Here is a 10,895-nt window from a genome sequence, read left to right on the forward strand (position 1 = left end):
AAAGTTCAATGACATGGAAGTTTGACCTGTAGAGGGCAACTTCAATAAAGTTGAATTAACCGTGAAAGTAACACCTTGTTACAAAGTAATGCAAAGAAAGAAAATGTAATGTAGGATGTCTGGTGATCCATGGTCTTATTTTTAAAAACCACACAAAAACCACAAACGTCTTCACAAAGTATTTATTTCCAGTACTATAGAAGGTTCTGTACACGTTCTGATTAGAACTTGTGGATTAAAACGGGCGTTGTTCTCAGTGCTATAAATATGGTGGCGAGTATTTAGCGGAATTTTGCTTTATGTACATGGTGGATGGCGGAGGATCTAGGAGGACCACGCTGATTTGCGGAGGATCTAGGAACCGCACATCAGGCACTCGTCCCGGTTCTCCAGGGAACACACCATGGCCGCGGTGTTGCGCTCCTTGGCCTCCTCCGTCAGCTTGGTCTCCTTCAGCTTCTCCTTGTTGAGGGTGAACTGGATGGGGTTGGCGGCCGGTTTGGTCCGCAGGTAGTACATTCCCGTCTTCAGACCCTGACCACACGGACCATCCAGAGGTTAGCATGTGGGGTTACCCGCCGAGGTCAGAGGTCAGCGTGCAGGTCATCTCACCTGTTTCCAGCCATAGAAGTGCATGCTGGTCAGTTTGCCGTAGTTGGGCTCGGCGATGTGGATGTTCAGAGACTGGCTCTGGTCGATGAAGGCCCCGCGGTCAGCAGCCATCTTCAGGATGGTCTTCTGGGAAATCTCCCAGACCGTTTTATACAGGGCCTTCAGGTCGTCAGGGATGGATTCGATGTCCTGCAGAGGAACAAAGCGGTCAGTCAACGAAAGAGGACCAATCCAAGTTCAACGTGACCTTCCTTCAGACCTCACCTGGATGGAGCCGTTCTGGGCGATCAGCTGGTTCTTCATGTCCTCGTTCCACAAGCCTCTTTCTGTCAGGTCCTTCATCAGGTGAGGGTTCACGATCTGAGGATCACACCGCATCATAGTCATCGTGGTGTCTGCAGCCAGATGCCTGGAGACAGGCTGGTGGAAGACCTTCCTACCTGGAACTCCCCAGAAAGAACCCGGCGGGTGTAGATGTTGCTGGTGTACGGTTCAATCGACTCGTTGTTGCCCAGGATCTGGGCGGTTGAAGCGGTGGGCATCGGTGCCAGGAGGAGGCTGTTCCGAACGCCATGCCTGATCACGGGGGGAGGGGCCAGACAATTTCAGCCAATCAAGATAAAGATTTCCAAATAATAATAAAAATTATTCATTTATATCAGCAGCCCAACCAGGTCCACATGGTCCAGAAGCAGGACTTACTTGGCAATTTTCTCCTTCAAGGCCGTCCAATCCCAGAGGTCTGTAGGAGTTCGGTCCCACATATCGTACTGCAGGATCTGGGGAGACCATTAAAAAAAAAGTCAACGAGAAGCCATCCTCTCAATCACGGCTTCACCACAACCAACCATCTCCTCACCCCTTTACTGACTGGTGACCCCTCATACGTCTGGTACGGCCCGAACTCCGCCGCGAGCTCGCAGCTGGACTCCAGGGCCGCGTAGTAGATGGTCTCGAAGATCTGGGCGTTGAGCAGCTGGGCTTCTGGGCTCTCGAAGGGGAAGCGCATGAGGATGAAGGAGTCGGCCAGGCCCTGCACCCCGATACCGATGGGCCGGTGGCGCTTGTTGGACTTCTCAGCCTGGAAAGTCACGGAACTTCATTCGCTTGTGAACATTCAAGGTTTCTTCTTCTTATTATTATATTTTTAAAGCGGAACAGAAAAGAAGAAAAACAGCCCACAACAGAACCCTTGAGAACCTGACCTCTGGAACAGGGTAGAAGTTGATGTCTATGATCTTGTTGAGGTTCTTGACTATGACCTTGGTGACGGAGGCCAGTTTCTTGAAGTCGAAGGTCCGCTCCGGTGTGACGTACATGTTGAGGGCGATGGAGGCCAGGTTACACACGGCCACCTGAGGGCAGATGGGACGTATGTCAGAAGACGAGAGGAGGAAGAGAAGCCACCGGAGCTGCGGTAAGGGACGTCACCTCGTCCTTGCTGGTGAACTCTACGATCTCGGTGCAGAGGTTGCTACATTTGATGGTGCCCAGGTTCTGCTGGTTGCTCTTGCGGTTGCAGGCGTCCTTGTACAGCATGTAGGGGGTTCCTGTCTCCGTCTGGGACTCGATGATGGCGTACCAGAGCTGCTGCGCCTTCACCACCCGCTTGGCTCGGCCCTCATTCTCATACCTGGAAGAGGGGACCGTGAGGAGCAGCTCAGGAGGATCACGCTGTAGCTGCTCTAATGGTGGAACATTCTAAAGCCTCAGTAAAGTTTACCTGGTGTACAGTTCCTCAAACTTGTCCCCCCAGGTCTCGTCTAGGCCAGGACAGTCACTAGGGCACATCAGAGACCAGTCCTATGGACAAACAGTTCCACAAAAACCATTCAATACTCTCCAACATCTGTACCTGCAGCAGCATACAAACAAATTCACCTAAAGCGCCAGAGGTGGGCCTTCTAAAGCGCCAGAGGTGGGCCTTCTAAAGCGCCAGAGGTGGGCCTTCTAAAGCGCCAGAGGTGGGCCTTCTAAAGCGCCAGAGGTGGGCCTTCTAAAGCGCCAGAGGTGGGCCTTCTAAAGCGCCAGAGGTGGACCTTCTAAAGCGCCAGCGGTGGACCTTCTAAAGCGCCAGAGGTGGGCCTTCTAAAGCGCCAGAGGTGGGCCTTCTAAAGCTCAAAGCATCATCATGGCAAGACAACCCACGTTCCAGGTCCTTTTATAAGCAGCAGAGGTTCAGACCTGGTTGCTCTCCACCCTCTTCATGAACAGGTCCGGTATCCAGAGTGCGTAGAACAGGTCCCTCGCCCGCTGCTCCTCCTTCCCGGTGTTCTTCTTCAGCTCCAGGAAGTCGAAGATGTCGAAATGCCAGGGTTCCAGGTACATGGCGAACGCCCCGGGCCTCTACAAGCAGAGAGAAGAGGGGCGGGGTCACCAGCAGGACCCCAACCGGCGGCACGTTCAGGACCGCGCCCAGACCTGCGCCCACCTTGTTGCCTCCCTGGTCGACGTAGCGCGCGGTGTTGTTGTAGACGCGGAGCATGGGGACGAGGCCGTTCGAGTTGCCGTTCGTCTGGACGCGAACAAGAACCGCATTAATACAAGCAATAACGTTTCAATACCGGATCTGCAGCCACGCCCACTCACTCCTGCAATGTAGCTGCCGGTGGCCCTGATGCAGCTGACCGCCACCCCGATGCCCCCCGCCGACTTGGAGATGAGGGCGCACTGCTTCAGGGTGTCGTAGATCCCCTCGATGCTGTCGTCCCGCATGGCCAACAGGAAGCAGCTGAAACCGCGGCAACGCGCGTATTAGACCAGGTGGGCGGAGTCAGGCAGGACATTTACCAGACGCCCGGATCCAGAGCGACTTGTAACATGGCTTCCATGTCACCATGGATGAAGTGGTCAGTTCTGGTTCACTAGGACCCCCAACTATGAAGACAGTCTTTTTATTCCCTCTGTTCTAGTTTCAGAAGTTCTTCTAAATCTTCTGGACGTTCCGGATAATTTGGAAGTTGTACCTGGAGAGCTGCGGGCGGTTGGTGCCGGCGTTGAACAGGGTGGGCGAGGCGTGGGTGAACCACTTCTCCGACAGCAGGTTGTACGTCTCGATGGCAGCAGCGATGTCCCGGTCATGGATTCCCACCGACACCCGCATCAGCATGTGCTGGGGACGCTCCGCCACTGGGGACACATTACAGGTCACGGCACGCCGGCGACGTCACAATCCAGGGGTACAAGCGTGGCCAAACGTTTTGAGGAAGACACAAGTACCGGATTTCTAATGGTTTGCTGCTCCCGGCATTTTTTACGGCTCCAGAATGTCATGAAGATGATCAGATGAATTTAAGTCCCTCTTTGCCATGAAAATTTACTTAAATCCCAAAACCCCATTTCCCCTGGAGCTCATCCTGCCACAGCCTGCTGAGATCAAGTGAAGTGATTGTCACTTGTGATACACAGCAGCACGGTGCACACAGTGAAACGTGTCCTCTGTATTGAACCATCTCCCTTGGTGAGCAGTGGGACCATGACAGGCGCCCGGGGAGCAGTGTGTGGGGACGGTACCTAATGTGAGCGTTGAGGAGAACAAAGCTGGACATCATTCGGTCCTGCTGACTGAGTTAGAACAACAGACCGGATGCCCCACTGGGGCCGTGCTGGCCTAGCAGTTAAGGAAGTGGCCAGTTCGAATCCTGGTCCACCAAGGTCCCCTTGATGAAAGTCCCGTCCCCACACGCTGCTCCCCGGGCGCCTGTCATGGTGCCCACTGCTCACTCAGGGTGATGGTTAAATACAGAGGACACGTGTCACCAGCATGATGCACTGCGCCCTGAGGCCAAAATGAGAACTAAGCGGCTCGAGGAATAAAACATTGAAATTTGGAGTCCATGGCAGGAAACTCCCTGGACCTTAATCCAACTGAGAAGTTGTGGTGAATCTCAACAGGCGAGTGGACAAACAAAAACCCACTAGTTCTGACAAACCCCCAGCACTGATTATGAAGGAACGGGGCGCAGTCAGTCAGGATTCGGCCCAGAATTTGATTGACAGCATGTAAAGGTAAAGGATGTAACTGTCAGAACACTGAAGCACCTACCCTTCCCATCGATCTTCAGCAGGTACGAGCGCTCCAACGTCTGGAAGGGACAAAAAAAAAAAAAAAAAAAAAGAAAGAAAGTGACGTGATTGGCATTGTGAAACACTGCAGCACAGCACACCAGGTGACACGGTGAAACGTGTCCTCTGTATTTGACAGTCACCCTCGGTGACAGTGGGCACCATGACAGGCGCCCAGGGGGCAGCATGTGGGGACCTCAGTGGTTCAGGGTTCGCTTCCTTGCCCGCTAGGCCACCGCTGCCCCACCGAAACCATCCGGACGCTTCGGCAACACAGGACACATTTTAAAGAGAAAATAAAACGGCGTTTACCTTAAATCCGAAGTAGTTGTAGGAGAAGTCCCGGTCGTAGATGATGGCAGAATTCAGCCGCTTATGGACAGAGAGGAGATGTGGTCAGCACATTTACCAGACAACCTTATCAATCAGTAGTGACAGGGACATTTCCCCCCTGGAGACACTCAGGGTTAAGGGTCCTGCTCAGGGACACGATGGTAGTAAGTGGGGTTCGAACCTGGGTCTTCTGGGGTGTTACCCCCCAGGCTACAATGGTAGGACTAATTATTATATTGTACAAATCATCACCAGCCCGGCACGGCCACCATTTACAGGCTCACTCGACCCTGGAAGGACGTCCCTCCCTCCATCACTCCTTCCCAACATTTCTTCCTTCTCCCCCCTCTGTCCTACAGTTTTTCCTGGTGTGCAGAAGGGTCGAGTGTGTTGGGTGTCAACTGTAGGGCCTGTCAAAGCCCATTGAGACGTACTGTATAATTTGGGGCTTTATAAGAAATAAATGTTGTTGTACTACCACCACCCAGTGGAGGTAGTGTCCCAGCACAAAGACACTTTTACACAAACCGAACAAAAGCTCCACTCACATCCTTATTGGCCTGGACCAGATCAAGCGTCTCCTTGGAGATCATGGGGGAATGGCGTCCATTCAGCGGATTGACGTAACCGTACAGATCCTCCATGACCTCTACGGAAACGTAAACACGTGTTAATACAGCAACACCGCGATTATCCAACACGCTACACACACACACACACACACACCGCTGAAGACTTTCTTGGTCTCCTTGTGCAGGTTGGACACGGCGATGCGGGCGGCCAGGATGGCGTAGTCTGGGTGTTTGGTCGTCAGGGTGGCGGCGATTTCCGCGGCCAGCGTGTCCAGCTCCACAGTGGTGACGCCGCTGTACAGACCCTGGATGACCTTCATGGTGATGTGAGTCTGGAAGGACGGGGGGGTCAGAGGTCAGGATCGGATCCTGGATCAACGCGAACTTGGGAATTTCAACTCACGGGGTCCACGAAGTCGGAGTTGAGTCCGTAGCAGAGCTTCTGAATGCGGGAGGTGATTTTATCGAACATGACGCGTTCCTGACGTCCATCTGGGGACAAACAAGCCCAGCGTGTCCAGAAATATGACAAAACCACGAATACACATATAAACGGGACATTACGAAGCAGCATGCTAATTAGCCGAAGCTACGTTTTTACTTGGCGCCAAGAAAGACAACAAAGCGCGGGAGAGTGGACGTAGTTCTGCTGACTTCCCGCGCCTGTCGGCCCTTCGTTCGACGTTATGACGGTGCTGGATGTTTCATTTGTTCCGGTTTTACGGTGAAAATATCATTCCGACGAGAAACGCGCTAAAAGTGCAGATAAAATCCACCACCAGCTCACCTCGCTTGATGACGTGCATCCTGCTCGCTGCGCTTCTGGGGCGAAATGCGGAATAAACGGCGAGGGACCGCGGGAGGAACCGGGACTGGCGCGAAATGAGTCCGCAGCGCGCCACAAACTCCGAAAGTAGCGGCGCGCCAGCCAATCAGAGAGCACTTCCGGGTCCGGCCAGTCTGGCGGGAATTTCAAAAAAGAGAAAAGCAGCACAGTTCAGGCACCCCGACTTCATGGAGGGCATCAGATATGATAATTATCATTGAACAATCAGAAAAAAGCCAATTAATAACACAATCACTGCTGATTAATCTGCCTTTTGGTGAATATTTTATTACATCTTTCCTTGGGTCAACACTGAAGTCCAGCTCGAATAAATTTGACTGTCCCCTCAAAATAACTAAATACACAGACATTAATGTCAGCAGACAACAAAAGTGAGTTGACCCCGAGTTTAAATGTGCACATTGTGAGAAACTGCAGCACAGCACACGGTGAAACATGTCCTCTGTATTTAACCATCACCCTTTGTGACAGCGGGAGCCATGACAGGCGCCCGGGGAGCAGCGTGTGGGGACGGCACAGAGATCATGGGGACCTCAGTGGAACCTTGGTCTTTCGGTTCCACCCCAAACCATAACACTCCCACCACCCTTGCTGGACTGGTTGCCGCCACACGCTTGACACCATCTGACCCAGATAAGTTGGTCTTGGAGGTGGTTCCAGAATCCATGTCAGTAGTCTGCATGTGTTTCTTGTGCACCATCTTTAGAAGACGCTTCCTTCTGGTCTGATCACTGACAGGATGACCCCTGACCCCTTCAACCCCTATACAGCAATGCAGGCGCACAATCTCTGGATATGATGCAGAGCCGCGTGTTCTCAACTTGTTTAGTGTACCACGGTGAGGTTTGTTCTGAGTAGAACCTGTCCTGGTGGTCTTGTCCACCGTGCTGCAGCTCAGTTTCGGGGTGTGGCATCTTCTTAAAGCCTCGGACATCGTTATGTAGAGATCACCAGAGTTCTTTACCATGAGGAGCCATGCTGGACTACAGTGGCCAGTAAAAGAGTGTGAGATGCACCAGACACCAGGGAGGGAAAATGGCTCAATAGGCACAATTTTCACATAGGGGTGTACTCACTTTTGTGAGATACTGTAAGTGTATATAAGTGTGTGTTAGGGCATGCATGTGTGTATAAAATTATGTATTTGTTTGTGTATATAACATTTACAGCATTTATCAGACGCCCTTATCCAGAGCGACTGGATATAAATGTGTGTATGTGGTATATACATGTGTATGTCTGTGTATAAGTGTGTGTGTATATATATAAGTTTGTATGCTTGTGTATGTCTGTGTATAAGTATGTGCGTGTATATAAGTCTGTATGTGTGTAAGTGTGTATAAGTGTGTATAAATCTGTGTGTAAGTGTGTGTGTAAAGGTGTGTATAGGCATGTATATGTATGTGTGTATATGTCTGTGTGTGTGTAAGTGTATGTCTGTGTGTGTAAGTGTGTGTCTGTGTGTATAAGTGTGCGTGTATTTGTCCGTGTGTGTAAGTGTGTGTCCGTGTGTATAAGTGTGTGTCTGTGTGTATAAGTGTGTAAGTGTGCGTGTATTTGTCCATGTGTGTCTGTGTGTATAAGTGTGTGTAAGTGTGTGTCCGTGTGTGTAAGTGTGTGTGTATTTGTCCGTATGTGTAAGTGTGTGTCTGTGTGTATAAGTGCGTAAGTGTGTGTGTATTTGTCCGTGTGTGTAAGTGTGTGTCTGTGTGTAAGTGTGCGTGTATTTGTCCGTGTGTGTGTGTCTGTGTGTATAAGTGTGTGTAAGTGTGTGTCTGTGTGTATAAGTGTATAAGTGTGTGTTTTATTATTGCACTACGCTGGTTCTGCAGCTGCTGTCTTGTTGAGCCGCGGTTTTCTGCAACTGCGGTTTCCGGTTCAAACTCAGAAGAACAAATTTCCATCCGAGACAGAAGATCAAACCAGAATATGCAGACCAGGCTCTCTCTCTCTCTCTCTCTCTCTCTCTCTCTCTCTCTCTCTCTCTCTCTGTCTATATATATATATATATATATATATATACACACACACACACACACACACACACATAGATATAGATAGATAGATAGATAGATAGATAGTAAACAGGAAGCGGATGGTGATGATGATGATGATGATGGTGGTGGTGGTGAAGGCTGCTTTGCCGGTTGTTGATGGGCGTGGTTTACCTGGCCGCAGGTAACTCCTACTGTAGGAAGATGGCGTAGCAGCTGCCCCCGCCTGTCCGCTCCTCTCCGCTGTCACTCCGGATCTGTTCGGATCGAAGACAGAACCCGCGTCCCCGTCGCCGCGATGCGACCTTTACCGGAACCATGTACCGAGCGCGCGAAGAAGAGCTCCGAGCCGAATCAGGAGCCGAATCGGGAGCCGAATCGGGAGTCGAGCCGGGGGTCGAGCCGGGAGTCCAGCCGGGGGTCGAGCCGGGAGTCCAGCCGGGGGTCGAGCCGGGGGTCGGGCGAGGAGCAGCGGGACGCCGCGGAGGTGAGGTGGTCTTTCTGTGTCGGTGTTCCGTATTAAAATCTCTGGTTCGACTCGACGACGAGTCGGTAATGAAACCGGCGCGACTTCATTCCTGCAGCGGGAGCAGGAAATCGAACCCGCGGGCGGAGTCTCGGCTCGATCATAAAAACCCCGTTTATTTCATCTAATTTAATAAAAGGAAACTGCGGGCTGATCCCAGGTCAGTCGGTCGGGGGAAAAGTCACTTTTAAAAAAACTCCACACTTCCTGTTCTACATGCTCTCTTTCCTTCCTGTGCTGTGTGTGGTCATGCAGGGACCACGCCCTGCCACGCCCTGCCACGCCCAGACAGCTTCTGTGTCTCTGACGTAACTGCTTTTGTTGTGTTAAAGCCCAACGGCGTCTCTCCGACTTGTGACGTCACCGTCCCCCAGTCCGCGCCCGAGCCCCCGCTCCCGCGGGGTCAGTGGGGGGGCAAGTACGAGTTCCTGCTGTCCTGCATCGGGTACAGTGTGGGGCTGGGGAACGTGTGGCGCTTCCCGTACCTGTGTTACCGCAACGGAGGAGGTGCGTCGTCGCTGGCAACAGATGCATGATGGGTAGAGAAGACCCGGCCACTATAAAGCCGGCTCCCCTGAATTCCTCCCTGCAGGCGTGTTCCTCATCCCGTACTTCATCATGCTCTTCTTCACCGGGGTCCCGCTCTTCCTGATGGAGCTGAGCCTGGGCCAGTACGGCGCCGCCGGGCCCATCACCGTGTGGAAGTGCTGCCCGCTGCTCAAAGGCAACTGCGCTCTTCTCCGTCTGAACGTGCGATGCTGTTCCTCCACCGCTGATCTTCTGACTGCTGCTGATCTCCTGCAGGGATCGGGATCGGGATGCTGTGTGTGTCCACGCTGGTGTGTTTGTACTACAACGTCATCATTGCCTGGACCTTCTACTACCTCTTCAGCTCTTTCCAGATGCCCCTTCCCTGGTCATGTGACGCCCGGGGCAACGCTGCCTTGTGTGGGGTGAGGACGGCGTCTCCATGCCGGTGTGGGTTCAAGTTCTCCAGTGACACACACACTCTCTCTCTCCTACAGAACGGGACCAGCATGAACACCTCACACGCCCTCAGTCCCACCGAGGTCTTCTGGAAGTAAGTCCGTCCGCCCGTCCGCCCGTCTCCTGCTCTGCTGCTGATTCTGTGTGTGTTCCAGTGAACGGGTACTGGGCGTGGTCCACAGCTCAGGGCTGGATGACCCGGGACCGGTCCGGTGGCCATTAGCACTCTGTCTCCTGTTCGCCTGGATCATCATCTTCTTCTGCATGCTGAAGGGAATCCACAGCTCTGGCAAGGTGACCCCTGACCCCGGAGCGACCCCCCCCCCCCCTGCTCACGCCCCGTCCCATCTCACCCGGGGTCTCCCGCTTGTCAGGTGGTGTACGTGACCGCGACCTTCCCCTACGTGGTCCTGGTCGTGCTGATCATCAGAGGAGCCACTCTGGAGGGGTCGCTGCAGGGCGTGGCCTTCTACTTGACCCCCGACTGGAGCCAGCTGGCCAGCGCGCAGGTGCGTCGCCTGACCCGCGCGAGCGTGGTGAGAACGTGGTGAGAACGTGCGAGAGGCTGAAGGTCTGAGCCCTGTGCAGGTGTGGAACGACGCCGCCTCGCAGATCTTCTACTCGCTGGGGATCGGCGTGGGCGGCCTGCTCTCCATGGCTTCATACAACAAGTTCGACAACAACGTCATCAGGTGGGTTCCGCCGGTTCCGCAGCTTCTCCGCTTCTGCTGCTCACCTGCTTTTATCACCAGGGACACGCTGATCATCACCTTGGGGAACTGCAGCACCAGCTTCTTCGCCGGCTTCGCCATTTTCTCCATCCTGGGTCACATGGCCTACAGGAAGGGTGTTCCGGTGGGGAAGGTGGCTGATACAGGTAACGCCGTTCTTCTGATGCCTCCATGCTCTCCTGGACTTTATGGACGTTGACTGTTTCCTCGTGAAGGACCTGGCCTGGC

At 53.1% G+C, this 10,895-nt stretch overlaps 2 protein-coding genes across 6 annotated transcripts in view; one reads left to right on the plus strand and one right to left on the minus strand.

Moving 5' to 3' along the window:
• Window positions 1–168: 168 nt before the first annotated feature.
• On the minus strand, window positions 169–9,521 carry rrm1 (ribonucleotide reductase M1 polypeptide). Its single transcript, XM_028967639.1, has 20 exons — window positions 8,598–9,521; window positions 6,370–6,542; window positions 5,986–6,074; window positions 5,737–5,914; window positions 5,559–5,659; window positions 4,990–5,049; window positions 4,658–4,697; window positions 3,579–3,741; window positions 3,202–3,343; window positions 3,044–3,127; window positions 2,797–2,958; window positions 2,336–2,415; window positions 2,044–2,245; window positions 1,818–1,967; window positions 1,472–1,693; window positions 1,315–1,391; window positions 1,053–1,188; window positions 877–972; window positions 613–801; window positions 169–534 (listed from the first exon to the last, which is right to left on the minus strand). Exons 2-20 carry the CDS (start codon window positions 6,386–6,388, stop codon window positions 355–357), a joined length of 2,370 nt encoding a protein of 789 aa, XP_028823472.1. The 5' UTR covers window positions 6,389–6,542; window positions 8,598–9,521; the 3' UTR covers window positions 169–354.
• The window catches only part of slc6a7 (solute carrier family 6 member 7), a 5,020-nt gene continuing 2,601 nt past the window's right edge, over window positions 8,477–10,895 (plus strand). Inside the window, exons 1-10 of one of the 5 annotated variants that reach the window (XM_028967644.1) lie at window positions 8,498–8,910; window positions 9,282–9,456; window positions 9,542–9,673; window positions 9,754–9,902; window positions 9,975–10,030; window positions 10,092–10,230; window positions 10,311–10,445; window positions 10,525–10,628; window positions 10,689–10,813; window positions 10,883–10,895. The exon at window positions 10,883–10,895 is cut by the window's right edge and continues 100 nt beyond it. In XM_028967644.1, coding sequence (XP_028823477.1) covers window positions 8,722–8,910; window positions 9,282–9,456; window positions 9,542–9,673; window positions 9,754–9,902; window positions 9,975–10,030; window positions 10,092–10,230; window positions 10,311–10,445; window positions 10,525–10,628; window positions 10,689–10,813; window positions 10,883–10,895 — 1,217 coding nt within the window. In that variant the 5' untranslated portion in view covers window positions 8,498–8,721. Of the gene's footprint in view, window positions 8,911–9,281; window positions 9,457–9,541; window positions 9,674–9,753; window positions 10,031–10,091; window positions 10,231–10,310; window positions 10,446–10,524; window positions 10,814–10,882 lie in introns of all 5 variants that reach the window. The other 4 variants (XM_028967642.1, XM_028967643.1, XM_028967645.1 and 1 more) reach the window with 4 other exon arrangements.

The sequence above is a fragment of the Denticeps clupeoides genome, unplaced genomic scaffold (assembly GCF_900700375.1).
Source record: "Denticeps clupeoides unplaced genomic scaffold, fDenClu1.1, whole genome shotgun sequence".
NCBI lineage: Eukaryota > Metazoa > Chordata > Actinopteri > Clupeiformes > Denticipitidae > Denticeps > Denticeps clupeoides.